At 37.1% G+C, this 26492-nt stretch overlaps 1 protein-coding gene across 1 annotated transcript in view; it reads right to left on the bottom strand.

Moving 5' to 3' along the window:
- Positions 1-26492, bottom strand: part of dock5 (dedicator of cytokinesis 5) — a 268797-nt gene that overhangs the window by 13392 nt on the left and 228913 nt on the right. Inside the window, exons 31-47 of the mRNA XM_028806298.2 lie at positions 25074-25174; positions 22801-22859; positions 22110-22264; positions 20819-20904; positions 20250-20406; positions 17881-17921; positions 16759-16849; positions 15192-15311; positions 13493-13582; positions 8878-8982; positions 8191-8332; positions 6892-6973; positions 5066-5150; positions 4802-4888; positions 2051-2227; positions 1506-1589; positions 70-207 (exon numbers count right to left, since the gene is read on the bottom strand). Of these exons, the coding sequence (XP_028662131.1) occupies positions 70-207; positions 1506-1589; positions 2051-2227; positions 4802-4888; positions 5066-5150; positions 6892-6973; positions 8191-8332; positions 8878-8982; positions 13493-13582; positions 15192-15311; positions 16759-16849; positions 17881-17921; positions 20250-20406; positions 20819-20904; positions 22110-22264; positions 22801-22859; positions 25074-25174 (1800 nt within the window). The remainder of the gene's footprint in view (positions 1-69; positions 208-1505; positions 1590-2050; positions 2228-4801; positions 4889-5065; positions 5151-6891; positions 6974-8190; positions 8333-8877; positions 8983-13492; positions 13583-15191; positions 15312-16758; positions 16850-17880; positions 17922-20249; positions 20407-20818; positions 20905-22109; positions 22265-22800; positions 22860-25073; positions 25175-26492) is intronic.

Below are 26492 nucleotides of genomic sequence, written 5' to 3'. Positions count from 1 at the left end.
AATGAGTCAACATTCCCAGGAGTTAGTTAGCCTGACAACGATTAAAAGTTAAAAGATTAGGGTACACACTAATGTGATGACTCCATATAACTTCTCCACTTTCTGTTTCAGGTCCTGGAAACAGGTAACCAGTCGGTTGTGTAGAGGACGTAGCTGTTCAGTGGCCTTCTCTCCATGAATTCGGATGCCTTCAGCCAACAATGGAACCTAAGAAAGAAAAAAATTAATGATGAATGTCATATTGAAACAACCTAGTCTCTTGTGTTTAGAAAACCTGTGCATATCCACTTTCAAGGTATTGAAAATTGTTTTTTGTATGAAACAAGAAAGACATTGAGGTTTAGAGGCTAAGCAAATGGGCTTGGGCAAAGTCACTTAGTCACCCCCATTATATTTTGTAGCCTACAGTCAATCATCACAACCCCTTATTGCTATATTTTTAGTAATATACAGTACTTTACAACTTTCAGATATGGTGATATAAGATGTTATATAGAATCAGATTTAGTAGTTTGAAATATAACAAACTAGCTGTCCCCCATGGCTCCACCCGCGTAGTAGTAAAACAGGACAAACTTTAAAAATCAATAAACAAACAGGTATTGCTAGCTAAGTGGAGGCAAAGTACACTCCAAAATGCAGAAGTACACCAACTCGAACGGAGGATGGCGCGTGAGTGAGTAGGTGCCTGCTTGGCTGATGTCACACTTCCCCCTCCCCTTGGCCCGCAGCCTTTGTCTCAGATTAACACGAATATATTGCTCCTACAAGCGAACTATGATTCTTAGTGTGATGAGAGAAGTCGCAAAATCAACCGGAACATTCAAGCAAATTATAGAAAAAAACCTGATTTAAAACTATTAAGTAGTTCTCTTGTTTGCTAGCTAAGAGAAGGTAAGGTACACACCCCGAGGCTGGTGTGTGAGTGAGGAGGGCCCTGCCCCCCTCTCCTTGGCCTGCTGCGTCACTCCCAGATTTGCGCAAATAAATCAGTGCTACAAGCAAAATATGATACTTAGCGCGATGAGAGTAGTCGCAAAATCAACCAGAATGTTCAAGCAAATTACAGAAAAAACCCTGATCTAAAACCATTAAGTAGTTCTCTCGTGAAAAGCGGTCAGACATATAGACAGACATTTGATTTTATATATATATAGAGAGAGATATGGACATCACCACTTTTTAGTCACCATAATAAAGTCAGAAATTTGTGACTGGTAGAAGTTTTTAGAATTATGGCATGTTAAGAACTCTTTCTTGAAAGTAAGACAACAGAGAATAAGAGGTGACTATAGTAAAGGAAAATGCAGGTTTTGTGTAGCAGAGTTAAGATACAAAATAGAGCAGGAGCTTTGTGTAAAGACAGGAGTAGAGAGAGACTAAAAACATACTGCATATTTAGCTAATATGTAAAAGCACAAGCTGTTATATTTACTCTCTCTCAAATTCACAATAATATTTATTAAAACAATCCTGTGCCACTTTCACCAGATATCCAGATTCACCTGCATGGCAATGAGGTGTTTCAGGACGTCAATTCTGTCCTGGTCATCAGGATGTTCCTCAACATACTTCTCAGTAAAAAAAGCCTGCACAAACAGATAAAAGGGAGCTGGTAAGAATGTTACTAAACCCAGGACCATGAATATGTACTACACTTGATGCACAACATTGAATAACAAGGAATCACACGTACTTTACATTTTGTAGATCCTCCTCACAACTATTACAGTTTTACATATGTAAGAAAACATGGGATGATGCATGACCAGCATGGGAGTTGAGTTCATTAAAAGCAAGTAGGCTAGAAACTGAATACTCGGACAAGACTAAAGAAAGGGTTAATATTTATTTGATTAATATATGTGTTTGGGCATTGTGATAGCTAATTGCACATTTTTTTTGGTTGGCATCAGATATATAACTAAAAGGAAAATGTCTTTGTTGATCTAATTATTTATCACTGCTTTACATATACAAATTTGGTTTACTCTCACACAGACTCATCTTGCACATTACAAGTGTAGAAGTGAAGAGAAGTAATACTGACCTTCTCATAATTGGAGAAGCCCCCCATAACAGCAGGGTCCACAATTCCATTGAGCAGCATTGAGAGTGGGTGGACAGGCAATGTGCGATCACAAGCTTGCTGCTGAACTAAGTTGCTTAGTTTCTCATTGGTCTGCTCCATAGCCTCAATAGCATTCTCCAGCGGACTAACTTCCTCCTAATAAATACAACAGATTATTGTAAGAGCCAGAAGTGATCAACTTTCAAAATCTAAAAAACAATTAGGTTGGTTACTGCATCTTTTCACTTGTGCTTCTGATCCACTCAAGGACCAGATGAAATAAATTTACATATCCGGGGTTCACAAGATAGCTTCTCAATGGTCGGGAGAGTATTTTGGTGATCTGTATGAATTACGCTTTCTTAGATTTTAAATTGCTATGATGCATAGTCATCCATCTAATATCTCAACAAGTTTTCACAATTACATGTCAAAAAGTACTTACTGAATCTATATTTCTATACATCACTTCCATATAACTTTTTTCTTTATACCCTGAAGTCATGAAGTGCAAAAGCTCTACTCTTGAGAAAGTTTAGTCAAGAAGTTGACCTTACTCTCAATGGTGTTACACTGAGAGGAACATCTAATTGTAGGATTAAAGTGTAAAGTTGGAATTCAAACTACAAGATCATTGCCACTTAACCTGCTAATACTTTATCCAATCATTGATAGTGTTAATCTGTTTTAGCAAGGTATTAGCCAATGACAGATACTTGGTGGCCTAAGTTGCAGTCATCAATCAGCCTAACTTACATTCCTTTCAGATGTAGGAAGTAACAGTAGCACCTACAGAACATCGACACTGCACAAAGTAAACACTCAAATTCATTGTGAGGAGGCCCCACTCTGTCACACCCACTATATCTTGTCAACTCCCATGTACCTGTTCATAAGTACAGTCTGATCAAAGTTCAAGCTTTTCAAAGCAATATGAATACTAATCACTTCAGCACTATGTAACCCTTTATTTCTATTTATCAGTGTGGAATTAGTGCAATAGCTTTCCTTTTACAGGCAAACATCTGAGTGCTTATATACTCTACTGTTAAAGAATATGTGGGGTTGTAGCAAGCTTTGGATCTGTATACAGTGTCTTTGTGCATTTATTTAAGCAAGGTTTATCACATATTGTAATCTCCCTTTTTGATCTGAATGTAAGCCTTTTTAAACTTGTTTGGGTAATGTTGTGTAAGCATATGATGTAATCAACTGTGCATTTATTAGTTAGATCCCTAGTGTGTGCTTGGTGTACGTGTGTGTGTGTGTGTGCCCTGTGGTGGGCTAGCGCCCTGCCTGGAATTTGTTCCTGTCTTGCGCCCTGTTTTGGCTGGGATTGGCTCCAGACAGACCCCCGTGACCCTGTGTTAGGATATAGCTTGTTGGATAATGACTGACTGACTGACTGGCCTCACTTAGGTCATATTCTGTAAACATAGTTAACTTTTCAGATGCAGGACAGGTTTTTTAAATAAGGACATGTAGACTTGGGCACCATGGTAGGAATGCTGCCTTGCAACAAAGAGACCAGGTGCTCCCTGGTACAGTTTACATCGCCTCTCTGTGTCCTCATGGGTTTCCTTAGGGTGCTCTGGTGTCCTCCTTCAATCCAAAGACATGCAGGTTAGGTGAAGAGGTGTTGCTAAAATTGTCCTTTGTGAATGTGTGTGTGTTTGTTCAGCCTTCTGTGGACTGGTGTATTGTCCAGGGATTGCTCCTATCTAAGACCTGATGCTTGCTGGGATAGGTTCCAGCTTCCCTATGACCCTGCTCTGGGTAAGCAGGTTTAGAAAGTGGAATAACAAATGGACTTTGTAATACTTGCAAAACTTTATACTGCTGTTTTGCTTGATGGATATGTAGTACATGCAGATTTTTTTGTGGACTGGTGTTGACCTTAGTATAAATACTACCTTTAACACTGGCAACTCACCTTGGTGGCCTGTGCATCAGTACAATAAATATTACAGGGAAAACTGTGGATAAGTACACATAATCCTTACATATTTTGAAACCTGATAACCTTTAAGTCTCTACCTAATATTGTTTAGAAGTATAGTAATCAGACTGAAGTAAACTAAAGATCTGTTTCCTTGACCATATAAGAAACAACACAACAGAGAATTTTATTTGGAAGATTTCTGAATTGTAATGCTTTACTGAATTACTTTATTTTTATCCAGTATCTCTCAAATTATTTAAGAAATGGTCAGATGAATGTGGAAAATGTTTTATCCTCACTACCATGACCAGTACTCAAAAATCAGTTCAATTTGCAAAGTAACTTTCAGAGCCTACTGCCAGACATGTGGGTTGGAAGAGCACCTTCCATAACACCCCTAGACGAGTAGGGGCACTGTTGCTAACTATGCAGTCCTTCCACAGCTCAGATAACAAGCCTTGTGAACAACCCTTCTGGTCAAAGCACTCTAAAGCCAGGAGACCCTGGAAGAAGGTATTTACTGTTGGATCGAGCTAACTGCAGAATAGAGCTGCATCCTGACCAAGACAAATGTGCTGAAGAATGGCTATCCTTTGCCTACCAAAGCTATTTTCTTTTCATTTAAATCTTATTGATGAGATCAGGCCAATATGTGCTGTTTTTGTTTTCATTTTGTGGAATTAAATGGGACAACTCGACTGATGTCCCAACTTTTCACATCACTGGGCTGTGTCATTCCCCCACTCAATGACTCTATTTAATTAACTTTTTTTTTCGAATAAACTCACAGTAGAGAAAGATTTCACTTCAAACCACTTCAGGATGCCTGGAAGTTTGTAGACAGTCAAGTAGGTTGTTCTTTCAATCCACATGCTCTGCAAGGAAGTAGGGGTTAAACATGACTTAAGAATATGCAGTTTATAGCCTGGAACATGCTAAAATGTACTAAAAATTATTGACAACAAGAGCCAAAAATATTTTAAAAAGTGAAAGGAAATAAAAGAATAAATCAGTTTGATGGGAATAATGTTACCAGTTAAATACCAACTCACAGCAAACTCATTGTCTGGATCCTTCGCTCCTTTCCTAAAAGGTCGAGAGTACTGGAACTGTCGCACCTCATTAGCTCTGTAATAGCTGTAATGTCAGAGTTATTAGTCATAGTCACCTTAGGGCAGAATAATAGAAAACACGGAACTGACAAGTCCCACATGTTTACTGATGGTGGTAAAGTTATGGTTTCTCTGCTGTTTGCTATAAAATCTTATTTCAGTTGTATTAACTAGAAGTCATTCGGTAAATACTCAATAATTTAATAACACGTAAATTAAATATATGGATAGAAGTTCTTATGTACCATTTCATTGAGATCATGGCTATGAACAATGAGCACCAAACTTCATCAGTTTATTTTTTACTTCTGTGCTTTGGCCTGACATCATTCATACATATGCCCAGGGCACCACACTATAGATTTTTCACCAAGCAGTTTAATAGCTGCTTTGGTATGTAGAGTCAACACGGTTTCTAACATCATACAATATGATACACATATCTTCTATTAAGAGTACTGTAACCAGTGAGGAACTGTTCAGGGCATCTGCCACTCCATTTCCAGTCCTCACATGGACCAGTTGGTTGCAAACCTGAGATGTCCGAGTCAAAAACTAGCAGCTTATGTAGCTGAGCTGAAAAGGAAATTCACTCCCCACCCGGCATCATCTGCTGCAACTGTGAGGGTATCATATAACACAACAGTGGGCTTCTTCTTCTAATCCTCACTGACACCTACTATACTCCCTTTAGCAACCCTGGATGAGCCTTCAATATTACCAGCAAGAAATCTCCCAGGGTTCCATACCTTTTCATTGCATGTCCTCACACAGAGAGGCTGGCTGTAAACTTGGTTTCCGTGTTAATAAGCAGCAGCTTTTCCATTCAAGATAAAGACAACTCCTCCCGAATCCAAAAATTTACATCTCACTTTTACTGCAACTGCTAGGGTATCGTATAACACATCTTTGCTCTTTCAAGATAAGGTTAGCACCAAAAATAAGCAATCTAAAGTGAAAAGAAACCACTGAGTATAATGTGCTATTCAATTCTGGATTCTCCCAGCCACAGTAGTTGGAGCAGAGATGAAGTTACGGCGTGGGCCTCACTGGTTGCTGACAGGGCAAAGCTATTAGAAGCAGCTTTATTAGGCTCAAGAGCAAGACGCATCTCTATATTGGCATTGTGAATAACGCTGATTCAGCCGGTACTAACTGTTTCAGCAACATAATCAATTAACAATGTTCAACAAAACCAAGAGCAGTTCAAAAATTCTATAATAAGTATAAAAAGATTTTTGCTCTTCATTCAACAAAACATCCTGAGAGTGTTTTTTGTGTCACTTTGTTTCCAAAGAGTGTGCATTCAACAAATTCTCAAAGGAAAGTGGCTGTAAAAAGTATTAGTATCCTTTCCCACAATGTGAAAATTTTTAATGATCAACACAAAGCATTCCTATTAAATGAATTGTAAATAAACATAAATATTGATTCCAAAACCATTCATCCAATATTTCACATATGTATTTTTCAGGTGAATTAAAACTATTAGCCCTTTACAAGAGGTCTCTACAAACTTTTCATATTCTGTAAAATGCAGTTATATCCATTACTCTTTGTAAAATTGCTCAACTGTCCTTAAGTTGGATGCAGACCACAGGCTGATATCTACATCTTATTTATTAGCCTCAGGTCTGTGCTTTAAATGAGCTACACAGGAGATCTTTGGCTATTTGTATGGCTGTCTCAATAGTTCCAGGGTCATTTTTTAAAGATTTGCTGTAATATGACTCTGAACTGTGTTTAGAATTGTTTTAGAAACTTACTTCAGTATCTGTTCTGGAACAGGTTTATCCTTGTAGAACAGAGGCAAGTTGAGGACTGGTTTCACTGTGAAGCATTGAATGTCTATTTATAATCATTAAGGAAAGTCAGTTGCATATCAGGATTCAAGATAAAAATACTGGGCTACTATGAGGGATATTCAGAGAAGAAATAATTTGAAGACAGAATTTTTTTAACCATCAGAAAGCTCATTTATTCATGACTTTTTAATGTAGTCGCCATCAAGATCGGTGCATTTTTTTAGGTGCTTAATTCACCGGTCAAAGCATAACACAAAATCTTCTTCAATCAATTTGTCCAACTTCCCTTTCACAGCTTCAAAGATCTCATTGCAAGTTTAGAAAACTTTCCTATAAAGAGGTTCTTTGATTTTTGAAACAATCACAAGGTACAGGAGTTGTGAAGGGGCTCCACCAATGCAACACCAGACTGCTGAAAGGTAGCCACGATTGGCTTAGGAGTGTGAGCTGGTGCATTGTTGTAGTGATGAAAAGGGGCAACTGGGGGCAACCTCTCTTCATTTTGTAGAAAGCTTTGGGCAAGTAGACCTTTAAATACCATTTGGCTGTCACTGCTGCCCCTTCCTCCAACAAGACTTTTTTTCCAGCTGACTTGAAATTCATTGGAGCTCTTGGGGAGCCATACTTTTGGCTGATTTTTGGTTTCAAGCTCAAAAAAGTGAAACCAAGCTTTGTCTCCAGTAACCAAAAAAATCTAATTTTGGGGAAGAAACTTCTTGATAGTTTGCTGCTACAGTTCTTCTGTCAGCAGATGCAGCACCCAGTGGATACAAAGCTAGGATAAATTCTGATCTATAGCTTCCTGTAGGGATGCATCTTTTTTTAAATTGATGTGAACAGCAGGAAATCTCAAGGAAGACTGATGACTTAAAACTTTCTAAGCATCCCTCATGCACAGCTCGGTCTTCAACTTTATTTTGTATATGTAGCCACCACTATTTCAATTTGCATCTTATTAACAATGTGACTACCATTCCTTATTTTCCCTAACACTAGTCCAATTTAGCGGTGCCAGTTAAACTAACATCTTTGGCATATGGAAGCTTGTTGGAGAACTCATTGAAATCGCACATGGACACAGGGAAAACAAGTAAACTTCATATAGATAATGACAGGTCAAAAAATAAACACAGGCCCCTTGAGGTATGGGCCAGCTTTACTATCTAGTATAACTGAAGAATCAAATGACAACATTGTTACCTAATGCCAATGAATTCTCAATGATCTCTAATTGCCAATGAATTAAATCTTAAAGGATACGTTGTCCTGATGAGTTTCGCACCTCTTCACTAGGTGGAGCTGTGCTGGTCATTCGTGATGCACTGGGAAACTGAGTAAGCACTTTAAGACTGAAATCTTCCAGTCGCTCATACTCCTTTCCACGGTAGATAAATATTTTATTCTGCAAAGTCAAAATTAAAATTCTGGCTAAATAATCAAAAAGAACAGGATCATCTTCTGCACATGTATAATATTATGATTTGGGTAACTGGGAAAAATATAAGCAAATGTTTGCAGTACTTTTTGCTCACATAATGAACAATATGAGAAAATACCTGATTAAACCAAGTAATTAAAAAAAAATTGGTGGTCATTGACTTCCAGAAGCAGAAGTGATCCTTTTCAGATTAAATAAAAGCATTAAAGAATTCAAATCAAACTCCTCAAAACTCACAGAGCTGTACATACAACTGAGTTCTCTGTGGGATCCTGTAGGCATTTTTAGCATAACAATGTTGATTCAAGAATCCAGCTGTTAATTATAATATGGGTTGCATTTATCTGCTATACCAATGTCTTCATACCAGGGTTAAAATTTCTAGAGGTCCAACAAACTAATTGTCAGTACTACCCATCTCAATATATAACAAGACTTATGAAATAAAAATTAGCAATAAAGGTTGGCAGCAATTCTTAGTTAACATTTTGAGATGGTAAATATCTCACCCTCAAGAATGAAGGGCAACCTAGTCCATAGTATCCAACGGCAAAATACTCTGGCTGTGGCCTCATGGCATGCATAATATTCTGATAAAATTTGGCCTGTTGCTTCTGAAGAAGAGAACAAAAGAGAAAAGAACAATTCAGAAATGTGCAACTTTATTACTGAGCAAATATGAGCTAGCAGAATCATTTCCTATAATGAATCAGCCTTTCTCGATAAGACCATCTAGAGCACTTCTAAAAGGTACAGTATTGTGGTAAAATACTCCACCTGACATAAGCAAAAAAATATATTATTCATTCACCAAGGTGCCCTTCATACAATACTTGATTTTAGGTGAAAACATTCAATGTCACATACAGTATGTGCAATCATAGAGGAATTCAGGAAGGGAGGAAATAATTTTCCACAGCACTTGCCATCATGTGTATTTTAAAAACTTCATATTTATTGACACACGGGTGCTTGGGAGACAACTTGAAGGCTCATCAAGTAGTGATTACAATCCGAGGCAAGAGGTGGCGCTGTTGACTAATGCTTCTCCACCTTTTTTCCTAATATTATTGGCCTGCAGTGTGGCATTGGGGTTAAGGATTTTATCCTAGGACTTCAAACGCTTATGTCTTGGGTTCAAATCCTCCTACTGACTCTGTGTGCCATGAACAAGTCACTTCACCTGCCTATTATCTAATTAGAAAAACAAAAGAAATGTAACAAATCAAATCTCAAATGTTGTAAGTCAACTTGGATAAAGGTATCAGTCAAATAGTAAGTAATAATAATATTATTAGGTCACTGGAGCCGCTCACCTTTGAACATGCCACATTCAATTAATAATGAGTAGAACATTCCTACTTTAGATCAATTCCTGCTTTTCCTAGTGATTTGGCTTTTATTGGTGGTCACTGCAGACCACAATGTTACAGGAAATTTTTTTTTTTTGTATTGAAATGGATAATCAGATGAAATTTCATCCCCATTCAAAGTAAGCAGATGGACATGTAAATGTAAATAACTTCAGAGGTCGAGGTTCCCTTTCAAAATCCATACATGTGAATGTATAGTACAAAGGGATAGCTCATTAGGGACCTGTTAAGGTTAAACTAACGCTGTTGGTCCAGGGGTGTTTCTAGGATTTGAGGTATCAGGATCTTAACCTCCTCTGTGATCGTTATGTGCAGTATTACATTTACAGTATATAATATTGAAGAGTTGGTGGAGGGTGAGGACTCGGGGCATTGATCAGGGGCTATACTGTAGATAATGGACAAAAACATCAGGGGCTTACCACTATTGGTCATGTATATAATCGAGAAAAAGATCAAGGCTGAGTACAACACATCAGGAGTTTAAGCTTCTAAAGCCCCTACTTCCTTCCTGACATTGATCCAAGCTTATCTGGGGTTTAAGGACTCCACTTCCACCTCTACTTCTATCTCCCTCCTTTCAAGCGAAGCAATATCTACACTCATATGCACAACACTCTCACGGCATATACACGACATTCTCATTTCATAGCAAACTTGCTAAATATTGAGCTTTGTCATACTTTCTTGTTCCATTTCACACCTGACTGTATACACCAAATATGATCATGTCTCTTTTTTCCTGTCCAGGACACCACCCCTTCTTCAGAGGTCCATCAACCCAATTGGTTATGGGTATTGTTCAGCCCGTCAATCACTTCTTGAGTCATTCGTTTGCATAAAGCAAGCTGCCAGTGCAGCACAGAGCATGTATGTCTGCATAATAATAAGTATCAACAAAAACAAAATACTCAAAAAATGAAAAGAAATAGATCAGCTAATTTTGTTTTTTCTATAATGTCACCAAATTTCAATCAAAGCAGCTAAAGCATTTTTGAGATTTTGGAGTATTTAGTTAAATGTCCATTCTTAGCAGATACCTACTGCTCTAGATGCGCCATCCTGCCAAAATTCAGCTTTTTAACTAAATTGGAAATAGGGTTTTTGTTGATAAGCGAGTGAGTCGGTCAGTCAGTCAACTTTGCATTATATATATATAAATATATATATATATATATATATATATATATATATATATATATATATATATATATATATAATCTCTATATATATAGATTTGTTTTAGACTCACAGGGACCTAGTAAACAATAGTTCTTTAGTATTTTCTGTTTGTCATGATGTCTTTGAAGTGTTGTATCCATCCATCTTGTTATCTTTTTAGTTTTTACCTTGCATTGACATTTCAAAACAGTGCCTTATTTAGCAAAGTTTATTTACCAATAAGACTAAGATACTTCCATTAAAACTGTTCATGATTTCAGTTTGCAATCAGGAGGTTTAAGATGATCTAAAACTTACTGATATGCTTTGTATTTTAGTCCTTTGTATATACACACACACACACACACAATAATCTTCTCTAGCTCAACTACTGAAAAGCATTTATCTTTGTTTCCTCTGATTTCTTGATGGTTGAACTTTTATAGCCATAGTCTATGGAAGACCATTGTCTTATCTATTTGGACTGAACCCCCGTCACACTACACAGCTTTTCTAGGGATTTTCAGTCATAACCTTTCTTTGCATAGTGTTAGCAAGTCGGGGACAATTGCAGCGCACACTTTTGACCACTAGTCATTTAGTATGACATCCCTAGTGACTCATTCATACTGCTCTGCAACTCTCCATGACAAAATCAAATAGGTTTGTCTTTGTGTTAAGTTGCAGAGTGGGCTCCTGTTTGTGTGAGAGTTGAGAAGCAATGAGCTCTCAGATAGAAATATAACATGAACAATGCAGAAACAAGGAAAAAACACAGGTAGGTATTTTAGACTATGCAAATATAAGAGAGGCTGGTCTGTCTGTTGTCTTGTTTTTGTCATACCATGACAGAATGCAAAAATTGAAATAGATGAACAGAGACCGAGGCTAAACTCGTCATACTCGGAACACATTCATGCAGTGTCCAGCACTGTCAGGCAGCATATCATATGGCTGTCAATACATGACTTGTGACTTTACATAATCTGTCATCCCCTTCAATTCTGAATCATGTAATCTGACATCATCAAAGTAATGAGTTCCAGTAACTACAGTCGGTAAGTTTGATGTGCTTTCTGGCTCAAAATGATGTGGTATGGCGTGACCTTATGCTCTCATCAGTTCTTTGAATCGCATTCGCTACATGGCTAAAATACAAAGGCATAACAAGTAATAAAATAATAAATTATGATGTCAAGTACTGTGATCAGATGTTCAGATTATAACATAGAGGGCGAATGCGTAGGATTTTTATTGTAGTGTGTCACATACAGTACGTGCCAATGGGAGACGACTAACCGGCGGTGGCACAAGTCACTATATATATATATATATATATAGTAATATATATATATAAAATCCAACGTCTGTACATCTGTCTACTTTTCGCAAGAGAACTACTTAATGGATTTAGATCAGGTTTTTTTTCTATAATTTGCTTGAACATTCTGGTTGATTTTGCGACTTCTGTCATCACGCTTAGTATCATAGTTCACTTACAGGAACGATTTATTCGCACTTATCCAAGACGGAGGCTGCAGGCCAAGAGGAGGGGGAAGCGTGACATCAGGAGTGGGGAGATGGGCAGTGTCCTCCTCACTCACGCACCAGCCTCAGAAAGTCCCTTGCTTCCAGCTAAGCTAGTGAACGAGAGAACTACTTAACAAATTTAGATCACGTTTTTTTTTCTATAATTTGCTTGAACACTCCAGTTGATTTTTGCGACTTCTGTCATCACGCTTAGTATCATAGTTCGCTTACACGACTGATTTATTCTCGCTAATCCAAGACAGAGGCTGCGTGCCGAGGGGAGGGGGAAGCATAACGTTAGTAGTGGAAAGCCGGACAGGATCCTTCTCATTCACGTGCCAGCCTCCATTTGAATCGGTCTATCTCTGGCCACGTTCTGGACCGTACCTTGCCTCTGCTTAGTTAACGATATCTGTTTCTTTATTGATTTTAAAAGTTTGTCCTGTTTCACTACTACAAGGGTGGAGCCACGGGAGACAGCTAGTATATATATATATATATATATATATATATATATATATATATATATATATATATATATATATATATATATATAACTTGATGTGTTCTAACATCTAGTGAATAAAGATTAAAGAAAAATCAACAAAGCTGCTGCTAAGTTGCACCCAGCAATTAATGTCAAAATATCCAGCTCCAGTTATAGTGTAATAGTTGGTAATTTTTCAAGTCTGCAATTTCCAAATTTGTCTCCTGTCTTAAGATATTAACATTAAACTTAAAAAGAATCAGGGAATGTAATAAATCTGATATAATACCACTGAATCAGTCAATCAACATCAAACAAAAGTGTTCTTACTTTGTAATACTGTGCTGACATATCTATCTACAGAATGAGACTGGTAGCTTACTCTGACTTTTTAGTGTTATTCATACTTGTTTATCAAGGAGAAAGCCATCAAACTAAGAGCTTGCCACTCCTTAGGCCAAAACAGTATGTAAACTGTAAACAGCCTTCTAACTTTAGCCTACAGCTGATAAGATGAAAGAGTGTACTGAGATCACTATAATGAGCTTGTGTTTATGTAATGGAGAACCTTACCAATAAATGACTTAATCCACCAAAATCAAAAATCTCATCTTCGTACATCCTTGCCAGCTCCTTACTCAGCTCAATTGCCTTTTCCCACATCTATAATGACATTAAAATACAGTATTAGTAAAATATTGTCAAATATAAAAAGAAAAAATACATTTACATATTGTAAATCAATGCATTCTATAAGTACTTGCTAGAAATGATCATAGTCACTGCTGGACAATTAATAAAGGTAAATACTGAATGGTATTATTTATCTTAATTAGGCAAAAAATAAGAGAAGTTAATTTCAGGCAGATAACAAAATGTAACACACACACTATTTCAGCAGTTGAGTGTAAATAAGGTTTTGGCTTTTGAACCTTCATCAGTGATCAGAAACATTGTATTTTTCTTTTTACACATAGAATTAACTTACACATATTTTGTACTTTGGCAAAAGTTTATGGGATCATTATTGTCATGTGTACAGAGTACAGTGAAATTCTTCCTTGAATCAAAATGTAACACGATGCCACTGAAGCACCATGATTAGTGAGTATAACAACCTTGTCTTGAAACATCTGTTTTACTTGCCTGAAAAATCTACAAGCATATTTGTTAACAGATGAAGAGAATGAAGTTGAAAACTAAATGTGAATCCTGTAGCAGATCATCAACTAAAAAAGTTAATTATTGTTACTGATTGCTCTAACCCTATGAAACTCAATCTATTCTTGTATGCATATGCTACTGATTTCCTTCTGTAGCTTTTTATCTTAATTAAATAGTTACTTATTGTGTTTTTTGAAGATGTTTGCATACTGAATAAACTGTGGTATCTTACAGAGATATACCACCTGCTCAGTTCTAGACCATGAGGAACTACAGAGCATGATGAAACCAGTTCCCTTCTTAAAAATAGACAAATCTAACACAGGCCACAGGGAGTTATTTTTCAGTTATTATTTCCTGGTTGTGTACAGATCATAGACAGCAATTTACATCTGGGCACCAACATTTGGTGTTAATAACAATGCTTGCTGATGACTTTCCGAGGTCAATTCATGCCCCTGGCATGGAATGATGCAGTGACAGAAGATAAGCGGGAGAGTAAAGTCCTTTAAAATGGCTGAATGTGTTTTGCTTTGTACTTTTTTCCATCCTAAAATAACATGGATATGCTGTTTTGCAATGTTTCAGGAGGCAAATCAATACTCAATAACATATTTGGCTTGAAAAATTAACATATTCATAATTTTAAGGCGTGCATTCATTAAAACATTTGTAAGCTGCAAGAACTGACAAGGAATTTTGGAAATTTATATATAAAAAACACTTTATTTTAGAACAAAATTTTATGTGGTAAATTAATATATACCATGATTGTAAAGAAATAAATGACTTGAAAAATACTGATCCTGTCCTTTAAATTGGTAAAACAAGTGAACATAATGGCTTGGTCATAAACAACATGCACTGCCTGAAGATTAGGGCTTTAAGGATGCATACAATTGCTGTACTTATTTAAAAGGTATCAGATAAATTACTTGTGGGAAATTTTTACTATTGTCTTTATATTATGCATTTTATATAGCTAATTTATTTGTATGGGATTCACATATTAAATTCTATTCCACTGCTGTTGCCACAGCAATAACATAAACTAATTACGTCTGTCTTTCTATATAAAGTATATCTGGTATTTCATGAATATCATCACCTTTCCTCTGTCAAAGAAATCAATGATATCATGAAAAAGCTTTTCCTTCAGCTCCTGTTGCGTCCAGTTCTGTGCACCATCTCGTGGAATTAAGTGAGGGGCACAAGGCTTGTTTGACCACTGTGGAAAAAAAGAAACACGGTCAGGGCACATGAGCTTCAATAGTCCATCTAAATTTTATAGCATACATTGTGGTGTGGAGACGATCCCAACACATTTCAGTACTAACAGCCTATAAAGATCACAGTATGTGTTATAGAAGTATTACAGTTTTGTCATTACATATTCTCTACAATGGACACTGCTTAAAATGCAGATTGACTCTTCCACCTGTAAACTCTACCTGAGAGAAGAACTAGGGAGCTAGGGCATATCTCTGACAGAAAATTAAACAGATCTCAAGACCATCACTACATGCCAAAAAAAAAAATCTAAAACAGAATAATTATGGGTGTTTTCACAGATGTGGTATATACTGTATTATATTTAAATATAAAACACACATGCACAGTACTATATACAGGAATAAAGACCATGAACACTACAGAAAAGAATGGAATGGAATGCTGGAGGCCATGATGACTAGTATAATTGATGACAGGGGGCTAGTTATCAAGCAAAGCATGCAAAGACACAGAACTTGAACCCCTTTCAGGGGGATATATATAAAGCAGTCAATAGAAAGTCTGTAAATATAATAAACTACTTGTATTTGAAAGTAAGAATTCACAAAAATATAAATAATACAAATAAATGATGCTGGAGCTTGATGCTTTAAACTTATTAGTTTATTGAGGTGCTCAAAAAATTAATCTTGGTTCTTAGGGTCACTTGTTTTGTGGCTCTCTATTGACACTGTGAAAGAGACCTGACATGGAGCTTAATTCCAATTACAATGCCATAATGCAGGGCAGGAAGGATAGGATAGGATACCCTGGTGGCAACCACACTGGCAATGACAACAGGCCACCAACAAGCTATGTTTAAAACAAAGTGTTAGGGGCTTCAGAGATACTGTAGTTACATGCAGGAAATATGGGGCTCCCGAGAGAGATCTGGGGATTTCTAAGGGTCTCCTATCGCACTCCTGACTCTGGAACTGGTAGCTGGGCTTCCTGTGGAAACAGCCCTAAGCCAGGGCTTAAAAAATCCTCCATAAATCAGTTGTTCTTAAAGTATGGAGGATTAGATTTGTTAAGAGTATAACTGGTGGAAGGAAGAAAAGCTAGAGAAGGGGGAAAAGGATGGAAGCAGTGAGCAGAAGGTGGTTTGTATAATCCAACTTTGTCTTAATTACAGTAGACAGGAACATATTTGTGCAGTTACCCTAAGAGAGGCTACAGATTTGTTCATTTCCTTTCTTATTCTTTGATTAATCTGTGTTCTTCTGTTTATGTTTGTTACATGACAAATCCAATTTCTTTTAAGACTCTCCTAAACCCAACACCTTACAGGCCACGATATGCTCTTGATTATGACTAACTACTTTCAGTCATACTACAATACTAATGTTATCAAAATTTAAATTATCTTAATGGAAGATACTGAGAAAATGAACAGGACATACCTCCAAGAGCTCAGCATGTAGCAGCAGAGTATAAGCTGCCTCTGTGAAGTTTTCACAGTCAAGATGCAAGTCTCTCAACTTATACAGATACCTAAAAACAGAGACAGATTGTTTGAAGTAGTACTAGTAGTGGTATGTTTCTGTGCACAGACTACAGTGGAATTTCTATTTTCATGTCCAACCAATATGCAATAGGTCACCACTTTCCAGTACTATGACAAACAACAATATGTTAAAATAAAGAACTTCAATTTAATTCAAAGAAACACAAGTCAGTTTATCTTATCTACTCCTTACTCCTGTGCTGATAAGTTATGTGCAGCTAAGCTAAATAACTCAGTATTAAACGGAAGAGTTCTAATGGTCATCTCCTTTTAAAACTCTCCTTTACTTTTATGGTAGAAGAAGGGAAATGGATAGAACTCAAGAAAAAGGTATCAGTACCCTATGCCAGTATAAATCAACAAAAAAGACACCATCTGTACTGTGTGCACTTAATAAATATACATATGGCAAAATACATTATTAGCAGGAGTAGACCTCTAGAGATTTACAGTAAAAACATTTTTTTAATTATAAAATGTGCAGAAGATCTCAGCATAAAATGAACTCTTAATTCTCCCTCATCACAGCAATACTGTGGAGAGCAACAGTGAGAAGTGTGAAAATGGCAGAGCAGGAGTTATAGTTTACTGATCCTCATTCACCTACATTGCAGAAAAGATGCATCTAAATTATTTAAAAGCTAAACTACATTGAGAATAATGCCTGCTTTCTCTTCTAAAACGTTGCCGGTGTAGAAATTTCTGTTCATACCCCCTTTCAGTCAATTACCTTAGCAAAGAAAGGCAATCTGGGAAGTGGTCCAACTGTGTAATTGGTTACATTTAAAGTATAACATTAAATGCAGAGATCTTTTTTTTTTTTTAAATTACGATAAGTGAATTTTGTTTTACATGTAAAAAATATTTTTTAGTCGAGCAGATCTTCTTTGACATCCCTCTATATGCCTTTAATTGCAAATCAAAGGGAATGCTCAGTGTGAGGTAAACAAATGATCTCCATATGAGTGTCTAGGTAAAATCAAAAATAAAAGATTTACTATTTCATATTCTGACTTACCGTATATAAATATCTTCTCTCTTCTTCTCTTTATAAAAGTTCTGTAATAGAGATGTCATTTTAATCATGTGCAAGATGTGCAATTTTATATAATGTCTTTATCAAGCAAATAATATTATCTGACATATTTTATTAGTTGAATCCTTTAACACTAGAATTACCAGAGCCTACGAAAAAACTCATAGATCCGTCCCACCTTAAATCGCTTCGCACCTCTCCATCAGCGTCTTTTGTCCTGTAAATGTGTGGATAAGCAGCAAACAGCAAGCAGCCTGCTATCACATCCCCCACCGCCGCACAGTTTTCTCAGCTCAAGTCTGCTTACCTGCATGTCAGTTGCTTGGAGTTGTATAGAGTGAGAAGTCAAGCAAAATGACACCTTTTATAAATACTATATCGTTATTTGGAACACATGCATTTCATGTCTGTACAGTGTCTACAACAATCTAAGTACAGTAAACACATCGTTAAAACAGAAATGTTTCTCATGTTTTAGTAATAATTGACAAAATGTAGACATGAAGTGTATAATGTGTTAAGCCTGAATTCCAAATATCAAATAAACACTTTCACAAAAGGTACAAATATAACAGAACAAGTGCGCTTCTATTCAAGAATATAGCTGCAGAAAAAGAACCCGCGTTAGGGTGCAACATTGACACACATTTGCTATGACCGCTTCGGTGGTGCAACGGTATCAACTGTTGACTGGTAATCAAAACTTCACGGGTTTAATCCCAGACGAGTTTGTTTTGAGAAGTGAGCTGCTCTTATTCTTATTATTTTAGTATAAAAACATACATTTGATTTCAGCCTGTAACAGTTGGTGTAAATGTATGATACTTGTAAAGGTTTTATTCTCTCAGTCGCGTTCACGATCCCACCCCCCCTTCCCCATCTGATACTGCTGTTATCACATAAAGACGCACTATAACAGAGGTGAACTCAGATCATGACGACGGTTCTACATCGGAGCAAGAATGCACGTTGCACTTTTGCTATCGCTGTACTTTGTATATGTACACCACCGAAGCGGTCATAGCAAATGCGTGTCAATGTTGCACCCTAACGCGGGTTCTTTTTCTGCAGTTATATTCTTGAATAGAAGTGCACTTGTTCTGTTATATTTGTACCTTTTGTGAAAGTGTTTATTTGATATTTGGAATTCAGGCTTAACACATTATACACTTCATGTCTACATTTTGTCAATTATTACTAAAACATGAAAAAGTTTCTGTTTTAACGATGTGTTTACTGTACATAGATTGTTGTAGACACGGAACACACATGAAATGCATGTGCTCCAAATAACGATATAGTATTTATAAAAGGTGTCATTTTGCTTGACTTCTCACTCTATACAACTCCAAGCAACTGACACGCAGGTAAACAGACTTGAGCAGAGAAATCTGTGCGGGGGTGGGGGATGTGATAGCAGACTGCTTGCTGCTTATCGACACATTTACAGGACAAAAAACGCTGATGGAAAGGTGCAAAGCGATTTAAGGTGGGACGGATCTACGAGTTTTTTTGTAGGCTCTCATAATTCTAGTGTTAAGATGTGTTTTACTTTTCTTTTTCTGTCTTAAAACCCTTTACCTTTAATTTAAAACATTTAACAAAAGACAAGCTTCCAGCTTGGAGTGCAACTTTGGCATAGAAGACCTTGTGTGACCCAAGGATCTTAAAATGTAACTATATTATTTGATCCCTATGCCCCAGGTAGTATTGCCTTGGCCAACTGGACTCAGTGGAGAGAACATTCACATCCATGATTGTTTATATCAAAACAGCTTTGTATAGAACAAAGGTACAGAGACCTACTCCAGGAATGTTATCGGGGTGGTGTTTGCTGGGACATGCCAGGCCCTGTATGACAAAGTAACCAGGATAGGGTCATCTTAAAAAATCTGTGTGGAGATGGTGTGTTGGCTTGTTCCCTACAATGCAAAATGCCTGTTGGGTGACAGATCCCAACAAAATAACAAGATTTGGTCTCTGTATACTTATGGAGTTAAAATGACACCATCTACTAATTCTTGTAGAGATTTGGAATAACAAAAGGTTCTAGCCAACTAATTCTATAGTTCTACTTGGAATTAAGTTTCTCAAGATGGGAATGATAGGGGACATCAAAACTATGGAAGGGCCTGTCTGCTATGAATTAAAGTAATAGATAACTGTTTTTGATTTCAATGATAGTCATACTGTAGGTTACCTATAACAAATATCAATTTTGGACACATAAATTTAGTTGGAACCACAGCATATTGCACCAAAGGCTGACAATCACTTTATAGTCATTATCTCTTAGATATGAGGCCACATGTCCAGGAGTGCTTAGTGGACATACAGAAGAAGTTACCCACCAACACATTAACAGTGCAGCTCATGCGGTGCTCTGGGCTCTCGTCATGAGTGATGGTTCGATAAGCCAGCAGGTTCTCCAGTAAGCTGGTGAGAAGAAGAATGAAGGCTTCTCCGGAAGTGGATAGATATCGATGTTTCCTGCAGTGTTCCAACAATCTGAAGGATTACATAGCCAAGATATGGAGAAGGAGGGCAGGGTCAAATGAAGGTGTTCGCAGATCTACATGAAATATTAGATCTACTATATACAACATAAACGCCGTTGCAACCATTTTTTTGTTGAGTACTGCAAAATGTGGTTTTGACCAAAACAGTAAAAGAGATATGTCATCAAAATTAATTCAACATTTACAAGATATTAATTAAAAAAAAGTTAATTAAGAAATAAACTGCATCTGGGGTATTGGCAATCATTGCCTTCAGCCCACCGTTTGCTTGGATGGGCTTCAGCTGTCCCATGGCCCTGCTCTGGATAAGCAGGTTAGGAATATGGACGGATGGATGGATGATGTTTTGTAATATACGAGTGTCTTGGTGTACATAGTAAAGGTTTCATTGAATGGCTTACATCTTCTCCAGAAGGATCTTGTATTGCTCATCCCCACGGCCACCCTCTACTTCTTGGTCCAATTTTGTAATAAGTTCATTCTCAAACTAAAACAAAAATGGAAACATACTTTAGAAAACAGCTGAATGCACCAATCATTGTTCATAAAGTGACATACATACCAACTGGGAAATTGCTTTTATTGGAGCGTTTCAAAACTGCACATTTCTATAGTACCAGGTGTATGTAGCACTGTTTTTATCAATAATTAAGATTTATTACAGAAAATATTGAATTACTTCAGATGCACAGTGTCAATGCATGGTGGGAATAAAGTCATGGTTTGCACTATTGCTTCAGGTCTCTGGAACATTGGGTTCAAATAATAACCTTAGCACATCTACTTTATGACATATTCTTCCTGTGTTGGTATGGATTTTGTCTGGTGAGTTCATTTTCCTCTAACTTCTCAAACATGTGCATGTAAAATTGATTGTCAAATCTAAACTGCACATCCATAAATGTGAATTTCCCATTGGGATTAATAAAGTATCTATCTATCTATCTATCTATCTATCTATCTATCTATCTATCTATCTATCTATCTATCTATCTATCTATCTATCTATCTATCTATCTATCTATCTATCTATCTATCTATCTATCTATCTATCTATCTATCTATCTAAATCAGTGTGGCCTAGCTCCCAAACCAGAGTTACTTCCTGGCTTGATATCAAATGCTGCTGGAACAGGCTTCTGATCATGTGATCAATTGTTTGAATGCTCAGAAAGTAAATGAATGAATGCTTCAAACTACTTTACAAAATGACTAAATATAAAATTCAAAAGCAATTAACACATTCTGGTATGACTAAAGATAAGACTAAAAAACTACTCAGTGGACTATGACGTAAGATACATTACCCAACATCCAAATTTATTGCCATTCCTGTAATGAGGGCGGAGTGGTGGCTCTGAGGCTAGGGATCTGTGCCAACCATCGGAAAGTTGCCAGTTCAAATCCCGTAAACATCAGAAGTGACTCTACTCTGACAGGCCCTTGAGTAAGGCCCTTAAACTGCAATTGCTTCGTCCTGGGTATGACATTAATCTGTATTCCTGCCCAGCAAGCAGGTCCTCCAATTTACAGGATTGGCACTCCAGCCACTGTAAAAAAAAACTCACACTGTTCCAGTGTGGTTCTAAGGTGTCAATCCCGGTGGTTTGTTTTGTGGTGGGTGCGGTAATGCGCTATCAGCACATGCTCCCAACCTCTCTCCCCTGCAATGATGAAATTATTCACACTTACCGTATGAAAGGTATGATCTGATGAGAAATTATGTTCACATTGCATCATGTCAAAGAAGATTGGGATGGTTGCCTTTCTCAAATCAGGCTCAGGGATTAGAGTCACCTCAAGGATGGAGCCTACCATTGATGGAATGAATTTCATTTTGTGGGGACCTACAGTGATAAAAAGCAAAGTTTGCCTAAGTGATCTTTTTTTTTTATAATGTGGCTGTTTACTTGGCAGACAGTATTGTCTAATATATGAGGTAAGACTACATGTTCACAACTTACCTCGGGTTAGACCCTAATAAAGTCAGATAACCTGTGTATATTTTTAAGGCAACTGTAATTAATTTATTGCACTTGGACTGGGGATTAACTGACCGACCAGTGAAACCCTAGGCATTGACTCTAAAAAGTTTTTTGCTGGAGTTGCTTTGGTGTTGCATTGTTCAGGATAAAGTTGAAAGTAAAGAAAGGTATACAGATTAATGCTTTGTAGGCTCCCTTTGCTAGAGAAATGTTCATATTTTTTCCATTTTTAATGAACCAGCAGAAATTCACTTGTTAGTGCTACCCACATGGGCTGCTATTACTAATGGAAATTTAGAAAAAGGTGTACGATAGCCAATGTACACCATCAGCTAAAAACACTGCTGGCAGACTTTTACAAACTTACAGCACTGTTCAAAACTGCAAAATTTCCTTACCTAAATTGTACCACATGTCCCGGATCTTGAAGCCAATCTCTTTTCTCATGTCTCCATATCTGCAAAAAGGAAAGTCAAGTTGGATGTTTGTTAAAGTCTACAATAAGCTCTGATTCATTCACAACAGACTTAGGCCTAAAGGGCTGTTAAGGATCAAAAGTAAGATACAAAATTCCCTGTAGTAGTGGTCAGGTTCAGCTTAAGCTCCTTTAGTACTATCACTCAAGTACCAACAACCTAATGCGCTAACCTGGGCTTGACTCATGGACTGGTCACTGTCTGCGTGTAGTTAGCATGTTCTCCTCTTGTTTATTTGGAAACCCCACAACGATCCAAAAACAGGCAGATTACTCTAAAACTGCCCAGTTTGGATGTGTTATTGAATTAACCCAAAGATGGTGAGTCATCCAAGATTGCATCCTTCCTTAACACTAGAATTACCAGAGCCTACGAAAAAACTTGCATATCCGGCCCACCTTAAATCACTTCTTAAATCCGTTCACACCTCTCCGCCAGCATCCTTTGTCCTCTAAATGTGCTGATAAAAGACAAGCTGCCAGCAGCCGGCTATTCCATACCCCCACCGACTTAGAACGTGAGCGAAGTTTTCCCAGCTCACGCCTTGATTGATTATGTGGGAGTGAAGTGGAGTTTTACAGTGGAAATAAGAGATCATTATTCTGAAGTAATCTGTGTAAACACATTGTTAAAACAGAAACTTTGTCATATTTTAGTAATAAATGTTACAAAATGTAGTAGGCATAAACTATAGAATGTGTAAAACCCGAGTTCCAAAGATCAAATAAACACTTTCACAAAAGCTTCAAGGACAATACAACAGCCTCCATGGCGTAGCGTGTTAAGATTTGCCTCTTAGAGCACAACAGCTCTACTGCCTCTCAGACCTGAGTTCGATTCCCCGCTGGGGATAAAATGTTGCTTTTTTTTTTTTTCTTTTTAATCTCAAACGGACATAAAATTTATAAATTGGTATGCACTGTCAGTTAATGAGATCGTTATATTTTCATGTGGGATGCTCCTTTTAAAATATTTTTTTAACAATTGAGACTGCAATTAACAGGAACAACTGTCCTTATAACTGTTATTTTTAAGATCCATAACACACAGACAGACGAGCACTGCGTAATAGGGAGACAGACAGGCAGAGATATATATATAAACAGGGAAGGCACATGTACTGAAAGAAGAAAAAAGATCAACGTGCGTTGTTCCTGTAGCACTGAATGAGCTCACCCGCTCTAACATCACCCCTCCACCCGATCTTACTTAGAGAGTCAGATGGGGGGGAGGGGTGATGTTAGAGCGGGTGAGCTCATTCAGTGCTACAGGAACAACGCACGTTGATCTTTTTTCTTCTTTCAGTACATGTGCCTTCCCTGTTTATTTATATATCTCTGCCTGTCTGTCTCTCTATTACGCAGTGCTCGTCTGTCTGTGTGTTATGGATCTTAAAAATAACAGTTATAAGGACAGTTGTTCCTGTTAATTGCAGTCTCAATTGTTAAAAAAATATTTTAAAAGGAGCATCCCACATGAAAATATAACGATCTCATTAACTGACAGTGCATACCAATTTATAAATTTTATGTCCGTTTGAGGTTAAAAAGAAAAAAAAAAAAAAGCAACATTTTATCCCCAGCGGGGAATCGAACTCAGGTCTGAGAGGCGGCAGAGCTGTTGTGCTCTAAGAGGCAAATCTTAACACGCTACGCCATGGAGGCTGTTGTATTGTCCTTGAAGCTTTTGTGAAAGTGTTTATTTGATCTTTGGAACTCGGGCTTTACATATTCTATAGTTTATGCCTACTACATTTTGTAACATTTATTACTAAAATATGACAAAGTTTCTGTTTTAACAATGTGTTTACACAGATTACTTTAGAATAATGATCTCTTATTTCCACTGTAAAACTCCACTTCACTCCCACATAATCAATCAAGGCATGAGCTGGGAAAACTTCGCTCACGTTCTAAGTCGGTGGGGGTATGGAATAGCCAGCTGCTGGCAGCTTGTCTTTTATCAGCACATTTAGAGGACAAAGGATGCTGGCGGAGAGGTGTGAACGGATTTAAGAAGCGATTTAAGGTGGGCCGGATATACGAGTTTTTTCGTAGGCTCTGGTAATTCTAGTGTTAAACCTAATCTTACCAGAATTAACTCTGACTTCCTGAACTCTGAATTGAATTAAGTGGGTTCAAACATCTATGAACAGACTTTAAGAGAGATCCCTCCATTTTTCACCATTCACGTACTTGCTGATGATTTTGTTGCGCTTTGCCTGGGAGAAGTTTTCCAACTGTAAGGATTTATGGATAAGGAACGCCACTGTGAGGTGGAAGTAGTTATTCCAAAGCTGCAAATGAAAACATACATCTTTTAACCTGGTCAACCTCAACATAATTTACAAAAGGAAAAAAAGTGAAAGTGATGAAGCAGGAATAATTTTTTTAAGAGATTAAACAAATAATAGAACATGGTCACTGTCGAGAAAGGTGTTTGCCATGGAGGTCAGCAGTACAAAGCATTTAACACACTGTGGATGGCCAAACATTGACCCTGCTCTTTAAACATTTTATTTTCTTGAAAGGATGATTAAAATATATTTTTCTTCTATAAAGGTGGATTTCTTAAAAGTATGATTTTATAATTATCCCATTGGATGCCGGAAAACTCTGATGTTTAAAAATTATGAATGTTGTGACTTAGTCTAACTTAACCATCCCTCACAAAATTACTTCAGATTATAAATAATTATTTTATTATATAATCATATAATATAACATATAACAAATAATATAATCTCAAATTTTATCAAAGCATTTACCAGCATAATAGAAAGATGAACATTACAGTAGATGTTGGTTTCACCCATATGTCTCACAGCAGTAAAGAATCAGTATAAGGGCTTGCTGACTTGCAAAATTAGGTAGTAGAAGTCAGTGGCAATGGCTCACAAATCAGTGCAAAAATATTGGTGTACAGTTGACCCTTGATATACGACCGGCCTGACATGCGAACAACTTGCTTTACGACCAAAATTTTTGTTTTGAATTACGACCAACATCTTGCTTTACGAACCAAATGCGGTCACGTGTATCCGCTTGTGTGATTGTAAACAAACAGCCGAGAGCGTTTGTAAGCATCAGTCGGAGCTCAGATACATGTGTTTGTGGACGTAATTTCGGTCAGTGCAGTGATTTATATAATTTATTTTGATAATTACTAAGGAAGGAAGCGAAGGTAAAGAAAGCGATCACAATCAAAAAAAAGAAGGAAATTGTGTGGAAATATGAGAGTGGAGTTCGTGTGACCGATCTCGCTAATATGTACAGCATGTCAAAATCCACCATCTCGACAATTTTACAAAGAAAAGATTTGTATAAGGAAACTCCTTCCAAACAATAACCACCTTCCATTTCATTCTCCTCCTCCTCCCTTCCTGCAAGCCAAAGATGTCAACTTAAATGGTGAGTACAGTATGAAACTGTTTCTGGTAGGTTAGGCACTTTTTATAACTTTTTGGTTAGTACATTAGAAAAAGTATTGGTGTTTTTGGTAAAATATGCACATTATACAACCCTTTTCTATTAAAAAAAGTTAGGTAAGTGTTGCTGTGGGCGGTTCGGGAACACATTAAGGGCATTTCCATTATTTCTTATGGGAAAAATAGT

This window comes from Erpetoichthys calabaricus, chromosome 1 (assembly GCF_900747795.2).
Source record: "Erpetoichthys calabaricus chromosome 1, fErpCal1.3, whole genome shotgun sequence".
Classification (NCBI taxonomy): domain Eukaryota; kingdom Metazoa; phylum Chordata; class Cladistia; order Polypteriformes; family Polypteridae; genus Erpetoichthys; species Erpetoichthys calabaricus.
Note: the sequence above shows the minus strand (reverse complement) of the source record. Positions and strands in the feature narration are given on the sequence as shown.